Source organism: Ovis canadensis, chromosome 16 (genome assembly GCF_042477335.2).
Source record: "Ovis canadensis isolate MfBH-ARS-UI-01 breed Bighorn chromosome 16, ARS-UI_OviCan_v2, whole genome shotgun sequence".
NCBI classification, from domain to species: domain Eukaryota; kingdom Metazoa; phylum Chordata; class Mammalia; order Artiodactyla; family Bovidae; genus Ovis; species Ovis canadensis.
In genome coordinates this window covers 51,793,040-51,818,058 of record NC_091260.1, presented here as the reverse complement: position 1 = coordinate 51,818,058, position 25,019 = coordinate 51,793,040, and the positions used below count along the sequence as shown (strand labels likewise).

At 38.9% G+C, this 25,019-nt stretch overlaps 1 protein-coding gene across 7 annotated transcripts in view; it reads left to right on the top strand.

Annotated features, from left to right (window-relative positions):
- The first annotated feature begins 2,761 nt into the window (after positions 1–2,761).
- The window catches only part of SPEF2 (sperm flagellar 2), a 203,552-nt gene continuing 181,294 nt past the window's right edge, over positions 2,762–25,019 (top strand). For 4 of the 7 annotated variants that reach the window (XR_011249554.1, XM_069555868.1, XM_069555870.1 and 1 more), the window contains exons 1-4: positions 2,762–3,044; positions 13,359–13,461; positions 21,721–21,973; positions 24,467–24,607. Coding sequence is in view for 5 of the 7 variants with exons in the window: in XM_069555868.1 (XP_069411969.1) it covers positions 2,987–3,044; positions 13,359–13,461; positions 21,721–21,973; positions 24,467–24,607 (555 nt within the window). In the remaining 2 variants the exon portion in view is untranslated. Of the gene's footprint in view, positions 3,045–9,410; positions 10,711–13,358; positions 13,462–21,720; positions 21,974–24,466; positions 24,608–25,019 lie in introns of those variants that run through there. The other 3 variants (XM_069555869.1, XM_069555867.1, XM_069555866.1) reach the window with 3 other exon arrangements.

The following is a 25,019-nucleotide window of genomic DNA, read 5'->3' as shown; positions in this document are numbered from 1 at the left end:
AGGAGATCAGTCCTGGGTGTTCATTGGAAGGACTGATACTGAAGCTGAAACTCCAATACTTTGGCCACCTCATGTGATGAGTTGACTCATTGGAAAAGACTCCGATGCTGGGAGGAATTGGGGGCAGGAGGAGAAGGGGATAACAGAGGGTGAGGTGGCTGGATGGCATCACCGACTCAATGGACATGAATCTGAGTGAACTCTGGGAGTTGGTGATGGGCAGGGAGGCCTGGTGTGCTGTGATTCATGGGGTTGCAAAGAGTCGGACACAACTGAGCAATTGAAATGAACTGAACTGAACTGATGGATGCTTTATGAGCTCAGACATTTTATTCTGGTGCAGCTGTGGAATTTGATGTGCCTCCATCTACATCCTTCCCCACAAGCAATTTTCTCAGCAATCTAGAAAACAATAGTTTCTATCCCCCAGGCTCTACAGACTGAAATTAAAGCTTGGAACTTCTTAATAAATGAGTAACACTAGTCTTCAATTTAAATGTACAACTGGGATGACTAGCCATAGTCATCCAAGATGACTAGTCTTGGAGGTCATTTCTAGGCAGATATTCATCTTTCAGAAGAATTTTCAGGGATGACATATTTCTCATGTTTAAGGGTTTATTAGATACATCCCCCAAGCTAAACAGGGTATTCAGATTATAACCTTTTAAATTTGGATGACTCTAATATGATGCATATCAAGTGTATCAGGCTCCAATTCTGTTGGCAATAAATCTCCCTCAGAATTCCCATTGTAGTTATGCCTGCTGTGTTGGGTGTGAGAAACTCAAAAGATGAGAGATTTCAATGTTAAGTAAAGCCAGCAGTGAAATGATACTAAACTTTTATCCAATCAGGACACACAGATCAATTTCAGATTAATTTTAAGAGAATTTCACCTCTTAGGACATTACTGTCATCATTCTCACAGTTTGAAATAATTTGATGAATTCAAGCTTTGGGGGGGAAATTACTTATGTTTATGACACACACACACACACACATAGGTACACACATACGTATACTATTATATATGTTGGCTTCCCTGGTGACTCAGACAGTAAAGAATCCGCCTGCAACGCAGGAGACCTGGGTTCAATCCCTGGGTTGGCAAGATCCCCTGGAGGAGGGCATGGCAACCCACTCCATTATTCTTACGTGGAGAATCCCCATGGACAGAGGAGCTTGGTGGGCTACAGTCCATGGGGGTCACAAAGAGTCAGACTTAACTGAGTGACTAAGCACATTATATACGTAAATAATTTTTCCATTATTCCATCTAAACTTTTAGAAATTATTAAAGGAGAATTTTTTTCTGTTGTTAAAGACCAGAAGAAAGACTTTATTGAGGGGACTACTGCAATGGGGTTTTGCAATAGTGGATAGAGATAGGGCTCAATTCAGAATATAATAAGGAAAAGTGGGGATTTACAGCCAAGGAGTGCATTTGAGGTCTTTGGATGGACAACTACTACAAGGAAACATCAGAGTTAAAGACTAAACTGACTAGACAGGATATTTGCTGAAAACAGTCCAGAATGATCAGGTATTACGGGTGAGGGACAGGGAACTAGATCAGATATGGAGGGTGGAGGGTTTTCACTAAACTCACCCAGCAGAATTTTTGCCAAAATTTGACAAAGGAGCCAAGGACAAAGTTCAAGGTAGGACCTCAGGGAGAAGAGGGCTCAAAGGAGTCTGACTCAGATTTGGTCAAGGTGAGAGTCTTTCCCAAAATACAATTTAAAATAATACCTGGAAGGGGAAAAAAAAAAAAAACTGACCAAAAAACAAGTTCATTAAATACTCACCTCTCAAAACAATATAAAGATATGAATTACCCTAAATGTCAGTTCTGTCACCACCACCAATAAAAATTATAGAAAGCTTGCTACAGGTCAGGACCTCTACCAGTTCTGGAACTAAAAGTTGTATAAGACCTATTCAGTCCCTGTCTGGGTAGCCCATCATTTCAGTTCAGTTCAGTCGCTCAGTCATGTCCGACTCTTTGTGACCCCATGAATCGCAGTATGCCAGGCCTCCCTGTCCATCAACAACTCCCGGAGTTCACTCAAACTTATGTCCATTGAGTCAGTGATGCCATCCAGCCATCTCATCCTCTGTCGTCCCCTTCTCCTCCTGCCCCCAGTCTTTTCCAACGAGTCAACTCTTTGCATGAGGTGGCCAAGAACTGGAGTTTCAGCTTTAGAATCAGTCCTTACAATGAACATCCAGGACTGATCTCCTTTAGGATGGACTGGTTGGATCTCCTTGCAGTCCAAGGGACTCTCAAGAGTCTTCTCCAACACCACACTTCAAAAGCATCAATTCTTCAGTGCTCAGCTTTCTTCACAGTCCAACTCTCACATCCATACATGACCACTGGAAAAACCACAGCCTTGACTAGAAGGACCTTTGTTGGCAAAGTAATATCTCTGCTTTTGAATATGCTATCTAGGTAGACATAACTTTCCTTCCAAGGAGTAAGCATCTTTTAATTTCATGGCTGCATATAATACAGCAATTAAAACTGGCAATTTGTAAGTTAAAGACAAAATTGAGGTCACTGGAGCAGGGGCTTCCATAAGTTTCTTTAGGAGGCAAACAGGAAGAAGAAAATTCCCCTTCATCAAGATTCTTCCTTTTGAGAGGCTCCCTTGCCTCTCCTCCTCCACACACCAACCCCGCTACCATCTCCTGGCTGTTCTGTTAACAGCGCTCCACCGCCTTCCCCCAGCCCTCCCAAGCCCACCGGGCCTGCGCACATCTCGGTCTTACCTACCAGCAGGGGGCAAGCCACGATTTTCTGTCCTGCTGGGCTGAGCTCTGGCACCCCTCTTCTCCCAGCCTTTCCCCTAGCTCCGGCCTGAAGACGCTTCCTTAGCAACGGGTCGCCCTTGGCAACAGGAGGACGCGGACAGGCAGGCGGGCTAGGTTTCCCGCGCGTTCCTGGCACCTGCCTGCGGTGGGACATACAGGCCAAACCATGTCGGAAATCCTGTGCCAGTGGCTCAACCAGGAATTGAAGGTGTCCCAGACCGTGAGTGAGTGACACAGCCTGGGGCGAGCGGACCGGGGGCGAACAGGGCGCGGAGCCTGGGGCGCGGCGAGCTGATGGAGTCTGGCGGGGCAGGCTAGCTGCCGCCTCTGCCTCACCTCAGCCACCGTGGAGCCTGGCTTCTCCACTCCAACGCTCGGCTCTGAGTTACCCATCATCACGGTGGTCCCAGCCCCGCGGGTTCTGACCTCCCACGGTTCTGAGGCTTTAGGGAGGGCGCCCTTGCTCCAATGGAAAGAAGAACTTTCTGGACTCTAGTCTAGCCCTGACATTGCTCCTTTCACACTCTCAGAAGCGTGGTGTGCTGGCAAACCAGCGAAATGTGAATCCTGAAAGCCAGCTACCTCACTACTAGTTGTGTGCCCCAGGACAAGTTACAATACGTTCTTCTTCTCCCATTGTGTTCCCTCCAGTATAAAGGGCTGTGTGTGAAACTGAGTTAATGCAGAATATATTAACATTTACAAATTTCAGCAGTTCTAACTCAATATGTGCACATTCGCTACTTCTGACCACTTTTCACTCTTCCTAAAGCTGACTTCTTCACCAACCTGACTTTATCCCAGCCATAAAGTTGTCATCCAAATTGCCTAAATCCCACAACCACAGACGCAGTTTTACATGCTGACAACTTTTGTGACAACCAAGTAATTCCAGAACAGCACTATACCCCATTCAGCTTCTTTTTGTTGTTTCTTAAACAAGAGTTCATTTTCCAACTGGCATGGTTTTGCTCAAAGCAAGAGGTTTTCAGGCCAAATCATTTCAATCTGTTTTTCCCAGAAGCATTCTTGCATAATGTCAGCTTGCTTCCAGAGGGGCAGTAATGCCAACTCAATCTTAAGTCATTCACAGTATTTGCTCAACCAATAGTTGTTTCTGCAGCTGCGAAGTATCTGTTACCAGTGTTAGGATCTTTAAATTTGGAGCATTTGCAGTTGCCTTTGGAGAAGGAAATGGCAACCCACTCAATATTCTTGCCTGGAGAATTCCATGGACAGAGGAGCCTGGCAGGCTATAGTCCAGGGAGTCGCAAAGTTGAACACAAACTGAGTGACTATCATTCACTCCAGTGGCCTTTCTTTTTTTTTTTTAATATCCTAAAATCTTATTTTTTATTTTTTTTAATATAAATTTATTTATTTTAATTGGAGGTTAATTACTTTACAATATTGTATTGGTTTTGCCAGTTGCCTTTCTTGATGCATAAACCCAGACTTTTTCTTTGCCAAACTGCCACCCACACACAGTAAGTTTTTTCCCAGGATTCCATGATCATCCCAGGTGTCTCTGACTGTTCCTTATCGAACATATGATGCTTATCTCAGGATGGTGTTAGCATTTTTCTTTTCTTATTTCTTTCTCACCATAGGAGCCAAAATGTAGTATCATGGCCTTAAGGTATACTCTTATTAAGAAAAGCAGTTACAGATGCTAAGTTTACTTTGGTTCATTTACTTGATTAATAAAAGCCATATTCTTTGCTCAAGTCCACAAGACTCTGTTGCATATTCAAACACTTTTGAGAAAAGTAAATAAAATTTACAAGAAATCTAAAAACAGTAATATGCCATTATAATTGTAATCAGTTTGGGGAGTTTGGGTTTTGAAAGGAGGAGGAAGAATTACTTCATTCCCTGAGGGTTAAAAGACTGGAGATTTTATTTATTTTCTGGCCCCGCCTAGAGGCATGCAGAAACTGTTTTTTGACCAGGGATTGAACCCCTACTCTCTGCATGCAGTAGAGGTGCTGAGTTTTTACCACTGGACCACCAGGGAAGTCCCAAGACTGAAGAGTTTTAAAGAATTTAAATAACATAAACTATAAATGGAAAATTTCTGATGTCTGCTTTCCCCAAGTATAAAGCTGGAAGCTGTTGGCAGAGACAGCTAATATATTCTGCATCCCATTCACTAGTAATACGTATTCATTTCTTGATCCCAACTGCTAAGAGGAGTCAAAGGAGAGAGACATAATTCTTGAGATTACCTAAATCCATGTTGTAAAAGGCTTTTCAGACTATAGGGAATACACTCAACTGTGTTTGGAAACAGACAAGATAAGATCTGTATGTCTAAGAAGCATACTGCCAGTTGATTTCTGTCTTTAGATAAGCCATTCTAATGGTGTAAAATGGAAGACTTAAAACAGTTTATAGGAACTCTCTTGGAAGAACCGTAAGTAGATGCAACTTCTGGGGAAAATAATTGGGCAATTTCTGGATAAGTGTCCTGTTAAGAGCAAGGATTTGGAGGCCAGACTGTTTAGGTTAAAAGCACTTATGCACACTTAACTAGCTAGTGTTTGTGAGCAATTTATTTACCTAAATTTAATAATACTCAAAATAGGGGTAATAATAATACTTCATCAAATAGTGTTATGATTAAATGAGATAATAAATGCAAAACATTTAAAACAGTCCCTGACACACAGTAAATGCTAAATCTTACTTTTTAGAAACTATCATACAAAAATAAAATCACCAATGTGTAAGGACATTTGAACAAGGATATTTATTGCCACATGGATTGTAGGGGCTAAAAGAAAAAAAAATGGAGACAATATGAATTTGCTTCAAAAATAGAATACTTGGGTAAATGATCCTGTATTTATGCTATGGATTATCATGCAGTTGTTAGAACAAATGAGTTAGTTACTCTAACTTTTGACCTAAAATGAGCTCATGTAATTTTGTCAAGTGAAAAACAAAATTAAAACTTACTGGAACCAATATAATACCATTTTGCATGAGGATGTGTGAGAGAAAAGTGTGGAGAGGCATATACTGGACTGTTGACGTATACATGACTCTTAATCTTTGTGTAAGCATAGAGAGGTGTGGAAGCATATAAGCCAGTGTACCCTGGGAAAGGAGATGATACATCTGTGTTATTTGATGTTTTGCTTGTATTGCCTTCATAATTTGAAAGTAAAATTCAGTATAGCCTTCAAATGCAAAATCAAAAAAAGAAGATCAAATGTCACATGACAATGTAGGGGGAAAAGAGGCTTAACACTTTAATTGAAATATAGTAAGCATCTTAAAGTATTGCTGGGACAGGGGAGTATATAAGAGTTATTTTCTCAAATGAAGTTTATACATGGAATAATAATAATAATAAAAGGTAGCCAGACCCTGTGCTAAGCCTTTTACATAGGTTTTCATATTTGAGATTTTAAAAAATACTAAGAGGCATTATCTCCATTGAACAGATGTATAAAAGAGGCTGAGAAAGCTTGGTGATTTGTTCTAAGTCACCTATCTAGTAAGTCCTAGAACTAGAATTTGGAGCTAGATCTTTGACGAGTGCTCTTAGGATATATTATACATTTGATTTTATGCTTAGGGAATTTACTATTTAAAAATTAACCCTCCCAAAGATATTCATTTGAGCTCCTTTTAAGGAGGATTATTGTTCAGTTGAAGTTGCAAGAAGTACAGAAATTCAACCAGATGGTTAAATGGTTAAATGGCAATGGTGGAGTTATTAGTATTTGTTTAGAAGTAGTTCAGTCCACATGTTGCTTCCTGAGACAAAGCAAACAGAATGAGAATGCCAAGTGAATGCATTGCTGCCTCAGTGAGACTCAATAATGGTTTAGTCATTAGAGAGGCAGGTAAAGCTGATTGATTTCTGGATTATTTTGAAAAGTAGAAATCAATTTGGATAAAGCATCTCATATTGAATTTTGTGTTGCCTGGACTACCCTGAATATCAACAGTAAAGAAAATGAATTCCAATGATCCTCAGTTAAGAACAGTCTCCTACTTAATGAGGTTTCTGGGAGTCACCAGAGGTTTGATTAGTCTCAACATACGAAGATTCAGCTCTATGTTACTAAAGCTAAGGATCTCCAGTGAGTTAAGTTTAACTAGACCATTTGTCCTGGAAAATAATGCTTAGATGTATGTTAATGAAATCTCTTAAAATACTAAAAGTTGTTCAATAGAAAATAATTTAAGCAATTATTTTTGTAATAAAAAATAAGCAAACAAAATAATGTTACTAAGAGATTTGCTGTAAAAGTCTTTACAGACTCTCAGTTATTTTCAAGCCTAATCATTGCCTCTGTTTTACAAAATGCTTATAAATTCACTGTAAGAGGAAGTTGGCATCAGAATGTCATAATTAAACATTCTCCACAAATGTCGAGCATTCAAATTCCATGTACTGTATACATCAGATTCTATGTAAAAATTGATATACAAGCAGTCCATATTCTTTTGGATTCTGGATGGGGTCATATTGAAAATTGTAGATACCTTATTATAGGTATTTTTGTTTCAATAGTCTCAGACATCATTATCACAAGTAACAAAGAATCAATAAATAGAAAACGGAGTTGAAAAATTTAGTTATCTCTAAAGTCCTGATTTTCTAATATCTGAACTAGAAACAGTAATCTTTAGTCACAATTTTATACCCTGAGAGGTAATAATAATAATTACTGTATATTTGGGAGGTATCAAATGATATTGCAAGTGGAAAATATCTACCACAGTGCCTATCATCTATCTAGGTCTAGATAATATTATTTCAACAACTTTTGTGCCTCTCACTTTAGAAGAATACCTATCATGATGCCTGCCACATAATAGGCACCTAGTAAATATTTTATTATATGAGGATGCATGAGTGAGGCAAAAGTAAGGTAAAGTATTGTTTTTAGCCGAACTTGATGGATTTGTTCATCTCAGGAAGGTCATCCTAGGTACTTTGATCCTCACTTTTGTGATTTCAGAAACTCTGCTTTATTACTTTAAGCAACTTCTTAGGAATTGTGACATGCTAACAGACAGTACATTCTGATGATTTTATAAGCCACAGTACCAATTCTTCTTGCAGAAAAGGACACCAGAATAACCTATTCTGGTAATGGAAGTGGGGATAACAAAGCAAGGAGGGAAAAACAGTAGCAACCACTCACATCGGTCAGAATAGGGGGGTGACATTTGGTCATTTTTTGTGTGTTGGGCAATACTATTTCACTCCGAGTTCAGACATGTTTATAGAGGGACTTTGTTTTTGTCTTAGTCCATCAGGGTCACTGAGTAACCTTGTCTGATCTTGGTGTGCTGTGAAATTGATTATGGCCAGCAGGAGAAGGCCAAAGTCTAACCGTGAGAGCTGGACCAGCTTCTAGGAACACCAGCGCCTAATGGGGTCAGGCCAGTGCCCGGCCACCACCAGCAGCTTTTCTATCTCTCAAATGAAAGTAAATTTGTTTGGCTTTTTTTTTTTTTTTTAGTTTTTTATTTTTTAAATTTTAAAATCTTTAATTCTTACATGCGTTCCCAAACATGAACCCCCCCCCCACTTCCCTCCCCATAACATCTCTCTGGGTCATCCCCATGCACCAGCCCCAAGCATGCTGTATCCTGCGTCAGACATAGACTGGCGATTCAATTCTTACATGATAGTATACATGTTAGTTGAGCTAGGTCTTTGCTGTTCTAGTAAAAGAGGAACAAAGTTCACTTGCATAGAATGTGTAGGTTTATAGGCCCTCATCTACGATCCCCACATCCCCAAATCTCTTTAGTTATTTGGTAGCAAAAGTTGACCACAAATGCTGTGAGGCTATGTTCAGTCATTATTTCTTTTCCTCAAATGGTTTGCTGTAAAAATCAACTACATTTGATTATATGTGCTTCTCCAGACTGGGGAGAGTGTTATCGCTTATCTGGACCCAAGAGTAGGTCTGTATCTGACTTTAAGGACAGGGTCAAATATTTGCTATCTAAATTTTAAGTTATCTTTAAATAAGGATCTTTGTACTGTAGTCATTGCATGTGTGAGTGCATGCCTGCCAAGTCACTTCAGTCATGTCCAACTCTTTGTTATCCTATGGACCGTAAGCCACCAGTCTCCTCTGTCCATGAGATTCTCCAGGCAAGAATACTGGAGTGGGTTGCCATGCCCTCCTTCAGGGGATCTTTCTGAACCAGGCTTTAAAGCTTTGGCTCTGGCACCTCCTTTATTGGCAGGCAGGTTCTTTACCACTAACACCACGTGGGAAGTCCTGTACTATTGTCATTGAGGATCTATTACTGAGCTTATGAATTGTGTAATTGATATAACATGTTGTCTTAAATTAGGAAGCAGTACCTGGTGGCTCAGATGGTAAAGAATCTGCCTCCACTACAGACCCAGGTTTGATCCTTTAGAGAAGGGAATGGCTACCCACTCCAGTATTCCTGCCTGGAGAATCCCATGAACAGAGGAGCTGAGCAGGCTACAATCCATTGGGTCGCAAAGAATTGGACGTGACTGAGCAGCTAACACTTTCAATAATAATAAAAGTGATCACTGAGCACTTATTATAGGCCAGGAATTATGCTAAGCACTTTACATTATCTCATTTAATCAATTATCTCATTTAATTAAACCAACTGTCAGGAGGTAGAACCCATCACTCTCCCTCTTTTAAAGAGAAGAAACTGAGGCTGTGTAACCATCCAAAGTCCAGGGTCTTATAAATGGTGCAAGAGTCAAACCAGAAAATATTTCTCTCTCCAGAGTCTGTGCTGACCGCATTACCATCTGGAATGTAGAAGGCTTATCTTTTGTCTTTTCTCCAGCTGGCTCAGGTGAAAAGCACATAGACTCTTTGCCCTCCGTCCCAGAAAATTCACAAAAGCTCACATCAAAGGTTTCTGCAATTGAAAGCTTTAGTGAATGGGATCAGACCTGTGGCTTGGAAGACTGGAGGTGTGGCTGAGTTGTTACTGAACAACATTTTTCCAGTTGTAGATCATTTCAGAGCTCAGGGAGAAGGTTGTTACTGAGCTCCTATGGTTCATTTCTTTCCCGCATTCTTCATTGTTCCTTATCCTGGAGCCAATCTACCTTTTCTTTCCCTTAGGTAATTCCAGTCTTGAGTGCAAATTAACTTGTAGAGATGGCCATCATTAGTTGTGGTATTCCGGAACATTTACTGGGAAGGAAAATTTGATAAACCAAAAAGAAAAAAATCTTTCCCTTGTGTTTTCTTTTTTCCTTACTGTTTTTCTCCCCTCACCTCTCTCCATTTCTCTTTCTCTCTCTGGCTTCTTATCTTCCTTCTTATACCTTTTAATTTACATATTCCTGGATTATCTGCTTTTTCTTCATCTAATTTCTTGCACGAATCCCTTTTTCTCTCCATTTTTTTTCTATGTGTTATCCCTCTGTTGTTTTTGCTGCTTCCTATAGCTTTTCTCTGATTGTTTTCTTCTGTGTTCCTGTAGCACAGGAAAAAAAGAAAAAAGAAAAATTGAAAGTGTCTAATGCACACAGAGCTCCAAACACATTTTCAAACTTATTTATAGTAACCTACTTGACAATGAAATAATGTGTTTGCTATTCTTCTTTGACCTTTATAGCCAAAATGCCTCTATTTTATCCATATCAGAATAGTCTTGTTAAGAAGTCCTGCCATTTCAAAGGAAGTAGATTATGATTTTATTTTTCTCCTGACCTTTTTGTAGCTATGAGTTTGCTACAGACCATTTGCCTGATGAGTGTGATGAATTAGGATACAGTTATTCCCCAGTTACTCACAGGTTAGATTTCAGGTCTTTTGTCAACAGGAGCAACAGGCAAAAATGCAAAATCCAGAGAGTGGGAGAACGAGATCACCAGATATAGCAGCAGCTCCTGAATGCAAGGTAGTAGTCTTTAGATTTTTAATAGGATTCTATAGTCTGACAATGACTATATGTCCAATGGCATTTCAGAAAACTAAGAATACTGGTGGGCTGCAGTCCATGGGGTCACTACAAGTAGGACATGACTGAGTGACTTCACTTTCACTTTTCACTTTCATGCATTGGAGAAGGAAATGGCAACCCACTCCAGTGTTCTTGCCTAGAGAATCCCAGGGACGGGGGAGCCTGGTGGGCTGCCGTCTATGGGGTTGCACAGAGTCGGGCATGACTGAAACCACTTAGCAGCAGCAGCAGCAGCAGCAGCAGACAGAGAAAAAAGGGAAAGAAGCCGAACAGAGAAAACAACAGACAGAAGAGGTGCAAGGCACAGCCAGAGCAGCGCAGATAACAGCAAGGACAGTGGTGGAAACCGAAAAGCAGGGAACAGCTTTGGAGGTCAGCAGTGGTGGGTCCTGAGGGAAGGGGAGAGCAACAGTGACTCAGCAGGAGGACAAGGCACACCTTTGCCTTTAGGGGCAGAAGGAGCTCTTTGGATTTCAGTTGCTGCAAAGACTGAAATGTGTATGATGCTGGTGTATGATGCTGGAAAAGGAAAGGAATATTAGTCTCACGGTCTCATCTGACTCTCTGCAATTCCATGGACTGTAGCTAGCCAGGTCCTCTGTCCATGGAATTCTCCAGGCAAGAGTACTGGAGTGGGTTGCCATTCCCTTCTCCAGGGGATCTTCCTGACCCAGAGATCGAACCCAAGTCTCCTGCATTACAGGCAGAGTCTTTATCAACTGAGCTACTAGGGAAGCCCCATGATGCTGGAAGGCAGAGTCAATAGATTCTAGTGCTAGATAGTTTAGGAGCTCACCCTGAGTAAACAGAATCAATGAGGATTGTTGACATCTTTTTAAGCTACTTTATATTGATTTAACCTAAGAACTGGGGTACTAAATTATAAAATACTTTGAGAGCAGATAATAGGGAAGCTTTGGGCAAAATTCTGGGCTAGTGTCAGATATGCAGGAGCCTTATGATGATGTAAAGTGATGTAAGGTCTCTCCCCTCACCTCCCTGCAATCACACACCAAGCACCAGCTCGACGAATCGTGAAATCATTCTAACTTCTTTTGCAGTTAGCCACCTTGTTGATAGTCAAATAGATAAAAGAGGATAATTCCGTATGAATGAGTTTGTGATACTGTGATAATGTATAACATTTTATAAATATTTAATATTGCAGTTGCCTAAAGGACTCTGATAGAAACACACTGAAGATTTTTGGAGGATTTTGAAATCCTTTGAGAGCTGATGACTTTGTCTTATGATAATGTATTATGTATCAACTTCAAATATCATTCTCGAATACCAAGTAACCCTATACCCTTCAAAAGAAAAATATAAGTTACCCCAAACTAAGGACATTTTTAAAGAAAGCAAATTCTGTTTTATACTTAATTTTTTTCCTGCACTCATCATTATGTGCATACTTTGTGGCAGGCATGGTACCAAGAAATTCTCATATATTACCTCTAATCTTTAAAATAGCTCACCAAGATAGATATAGGTAGGATGGGACAGAAATTCAGGAAGGTTAAGCAGCTCGTCAGAGGTTGCACAGCTAGTATAAGGCAGAGACAAGATTTCAGCATAGGTATCTCTAGCTCCAAAACCTGTCTTCCTCTGGGCCATCTCCATCATTGTACAGGACACCAGCTACGTTGGAGTAAACCACAGAACCACCAATGTAAATCTTTTTTTATAATATGCTGCTGCTGCTGCTAAGTCGCGTCAGTCGTGTGCTATTCTGTGCGACCCCATTTGGGCTGTACTGGATCTTCGTTGCTCCACGGGCTTTTCTGTAGTTGTGGTGAGCTTGGGCTACTCTAGTTGTGATGTGCAGGCATCTCATTGAAGCGGCTTCTCTTATTGCATAATACAGACTCTAGGACACACAGGCTTCAGTAGTTGAGGCCCATGGGCTCAGTAGTTGCAGCTCCCAGGCTCTGGAGCACGAGCTCAGTAGTTGTGGTGCATGGGCTTAGTTGCTCTGAGATATGTGGGCTTCCTGGATCAGGGATCGAATCCATGACTCCTGCATCGGCTGGTGCATTCTTTACCACTGAGGCAGCAGGGAAGCCCAAGGAAAACCTTGATTATGTTCAGTAGGTTTTATTTAAGAAGGCACAGATGATTTTTCTAAAATTTCCATTGCATAAAGGTTAAAATTAAGTTTTGAGGTTTAAAGAAGTTGGATTGTACCTCACTTGGTCAAGAATATGAAATCATCCACAGGTTGTATTGATAATGGAAGTATTAGAGTATAATTTTATAAAATATACTGAAGATTTGTTTTTAGATCGAAGGTTATTTATTTTGTTGGTTGTGTTTGGTTTGGTTTGATCAGAAGTTGTCTTTTCTTTCAAAATATCATATGTTATCAACTACTGATCCATATTTATTCAGGGACCTTTATAAGATACCTACTGTTAAAATTCAGTATTTTCATCTGATTATTAAAAGATATTTTTAGAACTATTTTGATGGCATTCTGAATTCAAGTTAAATTATGGGATTTTACTCTGTATGTACATACTGAAAATATATAAGCTGTGTAAAGCATTATATTTATTTTTTTATCTCTGTGTTTTAAAAATCAGGTCCCAAGTCATTTGCAAAGGCATTTTCCAGTGGCTATCTAATTGGAGAAGTTTTGCACAAGTTTGCACTTCAGGATGATTTTGCAGACTTTTCAGAAAGCAGGTTAGTGAGATTATTCTTTATTTTTAAAAAAGGTCAATTCCTTTGGCATTTGGATGGATTTAGCCTCCAAAGTTAACATTAAGGAATCATTTATCACAAGATTCCCTCCAGACTTAAACCAGGCAAGCACACCATTGGTATGAAAATTGCCGCTTCCTCACATATACATACGTCATTTTCCCAGGACTACAAAGGAGAAAAAGTTACAGGCTGTTACAAGACCTCATCTCTAGATGGGCCCCATTTTAATGTCTTCCATAATCCTACACTCCTGTGTTTAATCAGATTTGTGAAACGTTTGCTCCTCATTTCTCCAAAAGTTCTTTCTCCCCATTTCTTTTCATCTCTCTTCTCTTTTTGGGACTCCTATTTTGTGTATGTTGGTATACTTGACAGTATCACACAGGTCTTGGGAGCTTTGTTGATTTTTAAAAACTAAACTTTTTATTTTAGAACAATTTTAGGTTTACAGAAAAGTTGCAAAGATAGTACAGAGAGTTCCCATGTTGTTCACACTTAGTTTTCCCTACTGTTGTCATCTTATATTGGTATGGTACATCTTGTACCAAAGATTTGTTATAAGAATTATAACAATGTCTAATGTCTTTTTTGTTCTAATATCGAGGATATCATTTTCTCTGACTTTCCTTGTTTTTGATAATCTTTACAGTTTTGAAAAATTAAAAACTGGTCAAGTATTTTGATGTTGTTCCTCAGTTGGAATTAGTCTGAAATTTTCTCTCATGATTAGAACATGTTTATGTGTTCTGGGAGTCTGTTCATTTTTCTTCATTCTTTTTCCTTTTTGTTGCCCCTGTGAATAGTTTCAACTGATCTATCTTTGAGTTTACTGCTTCTTTCTTCTGCCAACTCAAATGTCCTGTTGAGCTATTCCAGTGACTTTTTACCTCTTAGTTATTATACTTTTTAATTGTAGAATTCCACTTGGTTCTCATTTTTATAATTTCTATTTCCTTATTGATATTCTATTTTTTGTTGGGATGTTGTTCTCATACTTTCTTTTATAATTTTTAAAAAATGAATTATTTTCATTTTTAGCACTTATAATAGCCAACTTAAGGTCTTTGTCTAACAAATTAAACATCTGGGCTTCCTCAGAGAGTTTCTACTGACCTTTTCCCCCTGGCTATGGACAGTGTTTCCTATTTCTCTATATGTCTCATAATTGTTGAAAACAGACATCTAAAATAATGCAGTGAGGTAACACAGATTATTCCACCTTCCCAGGGTTTGTTGTTGTTGCTCTGCTGCTACTTTTTGTTTAATGACTCTTTTGGACTAATTTTCAAAAATCTATATTCCCTGTTGTGTATAGCACCTGAAGACTCTGCTTGGTTAGCTTAGTGAACAGAGCTCAGCAAGTAAATGGAGATATTTTAAAATATCTTGAATTGATAAATCTTCCTTGACTGAGATGCTGAGTTTGTTGAGGTATATCTTCAGTGCTTTCACAGTTTACAACTCTGCCTTAACCTTTACTTCCTGCTTGTACAGGAGCTTAAGGTCAGCCAAAAGTGAGAGATTTGGACCTCCTCCTATCTTTCCTGGGTATCCAAACATTCCTACACATGCATATGGTCCTCTTGATCCCCAGGAATGTATCAGAGCTTTTCAAAGTTCCCAGTGGATATTTCATTCTTCTATCTTCCTTTTAAATTTTGGGGCAGCTCTTGTTTTCACCAGTGGTATTACTGCCTTAGGTGGTGGTGGTGGTTCAGTCACTAAGTTGTGTCTGACTCTTTGTGAGCCCATGGATTGTAGCCTGCCAGGCTCCCCTGTCCATGGGATTCTCCAGGCAAGAATACTGGAGTGGGTTGCCATTTGGAAAACCTTATTCCCAGGGTATTAGTAAAAAGCAATCAGTGGCAACTGTTTAAGATCACAGCTACCTAAGGCAGTGATTGAGCTCTAAATTATGTTAAATAATGACAGTGTTCTGAGGATAGGATTTCTTGAGGAGTTTCAAACCTGTCTGCCTTCTCAGATGGCTGTTAGGCTGCTGGTTTTCACTGCAAGGCTACTGATTTTCAAGAGCTGGGAAGAAGGAAATGGGAATAGGGCAAGTTAAAATGACTAAAAGCTCTGTGTTCTTACTGAGATTAAGGTTTTTTTCTTGAATAAATTTTCTTTATACTGTTACATGCCTTTGGCTAATTGCTAGAGTTATGAAGAAGTTAATTTTGTCAGTTTTATTATTGTCTTTTGGAGGAAAAGATTTTTGGAGGTCCTTACTCTGCCATTCATGACATCCTGCTCCATATCCATAGTGTTTTAACCTGAAATTTCCCACTCGAGTATTTCTTAGTTTTTGGCTCCTTGGGATGGTAGACCTCCATTGAGCATTACCTACATTGCAAGAGTTTAAGGGAAAGAAGTCTAGTTACCTCCATTCTAGAGGTGAGTTATTCTTTCACAAGCCAGATTATGCTAGTTGTGCAGGTAATAATAGTGTAATTCAAGAGAAGCTATGGATTGTAAATATATTTTTATACCAAGTTAGCCTCTTTTGCTAATCCCTGACAATTTCTTAAGTTTCTAGGGTACTAGGTAACATTCTAGTGCATATCCTACTCTTATGTCTCACATCTCTTCCTCAAGAGCAAGGTATACACTGTCCTTCACTGCTTAGCCCAAGCTGACTCCTCTGCTTGATCTTCTAGCCTTGTGCCCACTCTGCTTCTACCTAAATCTCCTCCCTTCCAGTAGAAGCCAGGATCAGCCTCTAAGGTATAAGATTTCCAGGGTAGGTAAGTCAGTGTACATTCCTTTCTTTTCTCTTTTTTGCTTTCTCACAAGTTCTCATATGCACAGATTGATTTGTGATGATCTCCGTGTAACCAGGTTTCCAATCCGTTTTTGGTGTCATTGCTTATTACCCCTTCATGAAAGTTATAAACTTTTCTTGTACAGTTACTTGTTATAATATCGGTCACTTTGTTGTCAGTTTCTTTGTTTGTATCTCTTTCAGTTGCACATTGTACCTTCAGGGGATTTTGTAGTTGTAGTACGAATTATTTTTCTTTGCATCCCCAGGGCTATCGTGGGCCTGGCACATGTTTAGCTTTCAGTAAATGTATTTTGAATTAATGAATGGCTGCATATTCTGATAAGTCCTGCATTAAGCCCCTTGTTTGAACTTCTCCATAGGCAGATAGAACTCTACACCCACATCTTTAGGTGTGGTTTCCCCCATCAGCTTAAAAAGCTCTAGGTATTCCAGTTTCTGTTTCTCAAGGCTTCTCTTACAAAATGCTTCCCTTGTGACCCTCATCCACCCTTTCCAGGCATATTTTCCACCAGTTTGTAGCTCTGACATAAGCTACTTTGGTCCACAAATATGTCATGTGCTTTTGTTATGCCTTGAACATTTGTATATCATTCTTTGTTCCCTTTGACCTTGAGAAACTTACTCATCCTAAAGATCCAGCTAAAAATCCACCCTGTTCTAAACTCTTTGTTTTCTCCCAAGCAGATTTAATTTCCTTTTCCTCTTGTTTTTTTTTTCTGTTTGTCTCAGCAACACTTCAGACATGCCTTTTTTATTACTTTGTTATATTTTTTATTTATATGTCAGTTCATATCAGAGTTACTACCACCTGAAGGAGCTCAAACCATATATGATGAGTGAATATATGAATGTTTGTGTCTTAACTACTTTGCAAAGATGCTCAAAGTTGCAGAGTACGTTTATTCTTTGTGCTCCAGGCAGTGTCCCTGACCCACTGCAGGCACACCATCATGTTTCTCTATTTGAATAAAAATGACTGACTTCAGAAAGTGTATCTGGTTCTGAATTAGGTATGGAAAACTTAAAAGAACCATACTAATCAGATCATTCGTGCAGTATTTCACGTGTACTGAGTTGGCTCTTGTTAGCAAGACCATGGAAGGCCTTTGCATGAAATAGAAATAGGGACCCATATGAATGGAGGTAATCATAAAGACACAGATCTTAGTGAATAGGAAAGCCCTTGTGCAAAAAGGTCTTAGTAAATAGGAAAGCCTGTGTGTAAAGAACAGAAAGCCCCATTTTGGATGAAGCTGCCTCATACCAAGGTCCTGGACTTAGCAAGCTGAGCCCAGGGTAGATTTCACACCTCTCTTGCCTCTTCATAGGTATGTGCCCTGAGTATCATCCTGTGTTGCAGCCCTGCCCTTCACTCATTGCAAAGGATCATATTTCTTAACATGGGGAGATGGATCTATTTGTCTTAACAACAAAGTACTATCAAGCTTTAGCTCCTAGGACAACTCACTGTTTTTCTAGGGCACATGATATTCTAAAGAAGACAAGAATCAGTAAATCCATACATCTGAGCTTTGTATTAGGGTATTCAGTGGGGGAAAGGACCCTTCTTTGTAAAGCCTAGTTTTTAAACAGCTGTCTAGTGCCAGAGCTCATGATTTGGGGATTTTTGTGTAATACTTTTGGTTTCTTTAGTTTAAAATGTAAACAGTAAACTAAATCTGCATTGCACATAACTTGAAGTTAACTTGCTTTGGGAATTACTTCATCCTAAGAACAACTCATCTAACTCTGAAAGAATTCTGTTTTAGGATATCTGTAGTCCAACTCAGAGGGTGAGAAATGAGCAGATTAGTTAAAAAAATAAAAAGTAAAGGAGCATGGATATCCCTATCCTAATGACCTTTTGAGTTGTATTCCCTCACAAGGTGTCAAGGAGGAGAAGAGACAGGTAATCCCTTGGCAGATAAGGACTGCAGCTAGAGAGGGAGAAGGCATTTCCCAGAACACATACCTTACCCCCTCAAGGGTCATCATTTACATCATATGCTCTGTCTCCAGAGCAAAAATGTCCCAGTGGTTTCTCTAGGTTTGAAAACAAACTGTTGATTATCATGGTATACTGATTGAGCATACATTATAATAAGAGTGGACTTCCGTCCATTTGCATACCAGTTATATTCCCAAAATTTTGGTTGGATATTTAGAATATATATTATTAAAAACTTCCAGAAAGAAGTGCTATTACACCTGGACACTTCAGCCAGACCATAAAAGCCATTTTGAAGCTTACTGTGTCACTGAACCCTGTAGTATTAGCAGGCTACGCTGCATTCTAGAGGTTTTGAAAAACAAGTAAGAGGAAGGGTAGTGTGCTTTACTTTCATTGGGCACACGGCTAAATTTTGATAAAATTTGGAAATGAATGGTGTTTGCTTTTGGCTTTTCCTTCCCAAATTATGGTGCCCCTGATCTCTGAAGCCTAAGCTTATGTCACAGGCAAAATCTTGAAAAGGTGTCCCTTGGGCCATATCTTTGCAAATAAATGTAGTGGAGAAAACATACAAACTCCAAAGATAAGAAGGACATGAAAAGATGAACTGTGATGACAGATCAAAAGTGGGTGTCAGGTGCCCATCCAAGGAACGTGAACACAGGTCATTGACCTGACCATCCTCTTTCACAATCACACTCTTCAAAACATGGTCTATATAGTACCCTAATCATTTTAAGCCAATGCTTGTTATCTCAAACTGTAGGTCATTTGTGGGAAAACAAATTGCAACACTGGACATGACATGAGAAGACCTAAAAAAGTGTTTTACTTTTGTTGTTGATAAGATTGCCTTTTAGCACTCCTTATCTCTTCTCATTCCTTCTAAAATCTGTTTATCTTTTATCGATTTGAAATACTTTATTCAAAGTTTGGCCAATGTGGCATGCCATGCTAAATATACTTGACCAAATAGAGGAAATGGGACACTGAGTTACACCACACGACTGGAAAGGGATTCAGTGTCTTCTGTCAATGCACTTGTTGCTTTGGCCTTCCTATGGCACTGGATTCTTTATTTATATTTATAAATAATTCCTTTATTTTCCCAACCCCACCTCCTTTGCAGTTAGTAGGCACTTTTAGGCTAGATTTTTAGAAGATTGACAAATTCCCCCAAATTGCATACACATTTTGTGTATATGCATGGATGTGTGTTTTCTTTTCTGGGGAAAAGGTTTCATAGTTCTCATCATATTTCCAAAGGATATTATATGTGATTGAAAAAAAATGTTTAGAATCACTGCTTGAGAACTATCTCTTGAGAAATAATATACTAGAAACAGTATGACAGTATATAAAGTTTGTGCTAAGTGCTATTTACAATAGCTAGGACATGCAAGCAACCTAGATGTCTGTTGACAGATGAATGAATAAATAAGTTATGATATATATATATATATATATACATATATATATATGTGTATATATATATATATATAATGGAATATCACTCAGCTATAGAAAAGAATGCATTTGAGTCGATTCTAATGAGGTGGATGAACCTAGAGCCTGTTATACAAAATGGTGGGTTAGTTGCTAAGTTGAGTCCGACTCTTGGGATCCCTTGGACTGTAGCCCTCCAGGCTCTTCTGTCCGTGGTATTCTCTAAGCAAGAATACTGGAGTGGGTTGCTAGTTCCTTCACCAGGGATACAAAGTGAAGTAAGGCAGAAATAAAAAGGTAAATATCATATATTAATGCATATATATGGAATCTAGACCTGGAGAAGGGAATGGAAGCCTACTCCAGTATTCTTGCCTGGAGAGTTCCATGGACAGAGAAGCCTGGTGACCTACAGTCCATGAGGTCTCAAAGAGTTGGACATAACTGAGCAACTAACAGACAGACAGACAGACAGACAGACACACGTGCGCATGCACAGAATCTAGAAAGATACTGATGAACCTATCTACAGAGCAGCAACGGAGATGCAGACATAGAGAACAGACTTTTGGACATAGTGGGGGACAGAGAAGGTGGGATAATCTGAAAGAGTAGCATTGAAGTATATACATTACCATATGTGAAGTAGATAGCCAGTAAGAATTTGCTGTATGACACAGGGAACCCAAAGCCAATGCTTTGTGACAACCTAGAGGGCTGGGATGCAGAGGGAGGTGGGAGGGGGGTTTTAGAGGGAAAGGACATATGTATACCTATGGCTGTTTCTTGTTGATGTATGGCAGATACCATCACAATATTATAAAGTTATTATCCTCTAATTAAAAATAAAATAAAATTTAAAAAGTTTAAGTGCTAAGTGATCTCTTTCAGCTTCTGAAAATTCAACAGAGGTCATTGTATCTTCCCCAAATAGTTTTATAGTCTAAAATGAAGTTATTGAGTGAGTAACCCTATAATGTTAGAAATTCTGCCAACTCCCTCTGTTCTAAAGTATCCTCTTTTGTCAGGGAGAAGATGGGACTTTGACTTATATTCAAGTATATTCAGTATATTTTTTTTTCCATCAAAGAATGTCACTGATGTTTGAAAGTTAAAGTAAAGAGAAAATGGGCCAGTGGATAAAATTGACATTTGCATCCAGTTTGAACATAAGAGAGGAACAAAAGTTGAAAATGCATCTAACATCTTTTTGCTTTTATTCTACTGCTGTATTCATAGGCTTATTGATGGCCCTAAGTCATTTGAGATCTTTATTACAACAGTTGCATTAGTTTATCACTACTTATTACGCTTGTTTTCCTGCTATGAACTGCTAAAGGACAGGGTGTCTTATTCATCTTTGTAAGACCTTAATAATTTTATAAACATTTATTAAATTCAATAAGTTATTAGTATAGTTGAGAGAGTAAATTAATAATGAATTAGTGAGTTCTTCTAAAATGTGAGCCTCCTTTGATAATAGATGATTCAACAAAAAGTATATTCTAGAAAGTCTTTAGTGATTTTTGAAGAAGTGATATACACTATACAGTGATGATCTCATGACTCATCTAGTTGTATGGCTAATATTGTTTAACTATTTCTGACAATACCTGAGAGGATAATGGTGAGAGTCGTCACTTTCAGTCATCACTGAAAATAAGGTTATCTTCAGGTGATATGAATTAAAGAAATGGATATTTAAAGTGCAGTTTTGTCTTCTGAGTAATATATTTTTCAAAACTATAGCTAAGTTTTTCCATTTCAAAGAAGGCATTTAGGTATGTTTTGGTACTGACTTCCTGTAGAAATTCTAGTATCTATTTGAGTAGAAGAGTATATGAAATTAACGAGTTTTACTTTAACCATTCAGGAGAAATAAATGCATGGAGCTAGGGCAATAGACAAAATCTCAACCTGTCTAGAGGATTAAGTGGTTTTTGCAAGGACTGATACATTTAAAAGAACATGGTATTTGGTTATGAAAATCCTCTGATATTTGTTGTTTGCTTTTAACTCAGTGTCTTATTATGTGAAATATTTTAATGCCTAGGATTTCCAGTGCCAGACTTAACAATTTTTCTCGCTTGGAGCCCACACTTCACCTTTTGGGTGTGCAATTTGATCAGAATGTGGCCCACAATATCATCACAGAGAAGCCTGGGGCTGCCACGAAACTCTTATATCAGTTGTACATTGCTCTCCAGAGGAAAAAGAAAGGTGTTCAGACTAGAGTGGAAATGCCAACTGTACAGCCCCTGATGAGCACAAAAGTTCAAAACATGAAAAGCGAGGCTTTCCGAGATGTAAGTATATAAAGAAAAATTATAAATATATCAGAATATAAAGCTTGCTGAAGAGACACGGCAAAGATGTTGCATTTTCAAAGGAGCCCCTTAGAGCATGTATGTCCCTGATTATGTTATTGGCCCTATTCAGGTTGTTTTTTTTTTTTAATTTATTTTATTTTTATTTTTATTTTTTTTAATTTTTTAAATTTTAAAATCTTTAATTCTTACATGCGTTCCCAAACATGAACCCCCCCTCCCACCTCCCTCCCCACAACATCTCTCTGGGTCATCCCCATGCACCAGCCCCAAGCATGCTGCACCCTGCGTCAGACATAGACTGGCGATTCAATTCTTACATGATAGTATACATGTTAGAATGCTATTCAGGTTTTATATTTTCTTTCCATTTATTCATTTTTGATGCCTCCCTCCATCCTATCCACTAATCGCCAGTAACTTATCAAATTCTGTTTGTTCCTAATTCCTAGTGCTTCTCAGGCCCGCTCTTTTTCTTCTATACCCCTGTCGTATCCACTCAGATCTCCTGCTGCAACCTATGGATGAATCTCTGATCTTCAGGCTTGTTTCCTAGAGTTTAATCAACTGCTAGGAGAATCTACCCTCAATTCCACTTTTGTTGGCTGCTGCTTCTCAGAAACCTGCTATTTTACAAATATGTTGTGTTTTGTTAGTTGCTCAGCTGTGTCCAACTCTGCAACCCCCATGGACTGTAGCCTGCCAAGTTGTTCTATCCATAGAGTTCTCCAGGCAAGAATACTGGAGTGTGTTGCCATTTCCTTTTCCAGAGGAGCTTCTTGACCCAGCGATTGAACCTAGATCTCCTGCATTGCCGGCAGATTCTTTACCATCTGAGCCACCCGGGAAGCTATTCTACAAATATCTTGCCCCTTGATTTGACTAGCATTCAAATTTTTTCACTAAACAGTCTCAACCTGTCTTTCTGTATCTTTTCATAACCCTCAGAATTGTCTTTCTTCTGTTATTACTGGCAGCCTGTCATTGAATAGGACTTATTTATTTCTGCTCTTCCCTCTCTCCTACCCAAGCTCACTCTCCTCGTTCTCCTCTCTCCTCTTCCCCTAAACTTCCCTCCATCTACTCTGCAACCTTCCCAGTGCACATAAACTTTTTCTGGGGAACTCCTAGGACACAGATAATTCTCATTCTTTGGTGTTAACCACCTCTTGCTGATATTATTGACTTTCATTATTTACCTGTCATATGGCCTCACAAGATTTTTAGTTACTCCCATTCAAAAAATTTGCCTGGTACAATGCTTTGAACATTGAAAATACTCATTAAATGTCCTTTGATTATTATTTTTAATTGAAGTATAGTTGCTTTACACTGCTGTGTCAGTTTCTGCTGTACAACTAAGTGAATCAGCCATACGTTTAAATATATCCCTTTTTTTTGGATTTCCTTCCCATTTAGGTCACCACAAAGCACCAAGTAGAATTCTGTGTGCTATACAGTAGGTTCATAGTGGTGTATATATGTCAACTGCAGTCTCTCAGTTCATTCATATGTTTGTTCTGAACGTCCATGTGTCTATTTCTGCTTTGCAAATAAGATCATCTTTACCATTTTTCGAGACTCCAGATATACGCATTAACATTTTTGCTCTTTCTGACTTATTTTACTATGTACGACAGTCTCCAGGTCCATTTAAGTCTCTGCAGATGACACAATTTTGTTCTTTTTTATGACTGAGTAATATTTCATTGTATATATTGATACATAACACATCTTCTTTATCCATTCCTTTGTTGAAGGACATTTTGGTTGCTTCCATGAACTGGCTGTTGTAAATAGTGCTGCCGTGAACACTGGAGTGCGTGGCTTTCTCTGGGTCATGCCCAGCAGTAGGATTGCTGGGTCATACGGTAGTCCTATTTTAGTGTTTTAAGGAGCCTCCATATTTTTCTCCATAGTGGCTGTACCAATTTACATTCCCACCAACAGTGTAAGAAGGTTTCCTTTTCTCCACACCCTCTCCAGCATTTATTGTTTTGAGACTTTCTGGTTATGGCCCTTCTGACTGCTGTGAGGTGATAAACTTCATTGTAGTTTTGATTTGCATTTCTCTAATAATTAGTGATGTTGAGAGCCCTCCTAGACACCGTGCCCTGGATTAAATTTTTTCTTCCCATGATTAGGCAGGTCATGAAGGTGGAACTGGGAAAGAATTACATTCATTTTTCATATTGGGGATACCTTTATTAGCCTTTTAGGATCACCACCCATAATGAAAATAGACACATTCTATCTGCATAATTTAGGGACTCCCAAACTGTGTTTCAGTATCGTACTTTTCAGAATTAGTTATTTTGATACTTCTTTCCTAATATTACCTAGTCCATCAGTTAATGCTGAGTTTAGAAAATTTGAATGGAAAATTTACATATCTGTGTACCTGTGAGTGTATTACATTGCATATTATTCTGATAAACTGAATAGCTAAACTTATATATATGGAATATTTAGCAACGCTTGAGCAAAAGACGACAAAATGAAATCATGGCCAAAATCCAAGCAGCTATCATACAGATTCCTAAACCCACATCAAATCGTACTCTGAAAACATTTGACGCCCAAAAATTAATGAAAAAGAAAAAAGAGGCAGAGGTAAGTGATAATCTTTTAACATTGTGTTCTGTTTATCTTAATGAAAGGATGATCTTTCCCTAAGAGAGAAACTTCCCTGAACGTCCCACTTCCTTTTCAAATTACGTCTGGCATTGTCCCTTCTCATTTAAAACACCTGCACTGCATGCATGTCCAATCCATCTTGTTCCATTATTTAAACTCTTTAGAAACAGAGAATATAGCTTAAGGATATGGGTGACAAACTGCTGTTAAATGAAATTACCTGTGTGGACTCTTGTGTGGTGGATTCTGTGATCACTAGCGAACTGTGCCAGAGTGGGTACTGTTGTGATGGGTCATGACACCCATGCATACAACAGGGGCCAGTCTAGGTACCCAGAATACCAGCTATGTGCCATTACTACTATTTGCTTTTCCCGGGCACTCCCTT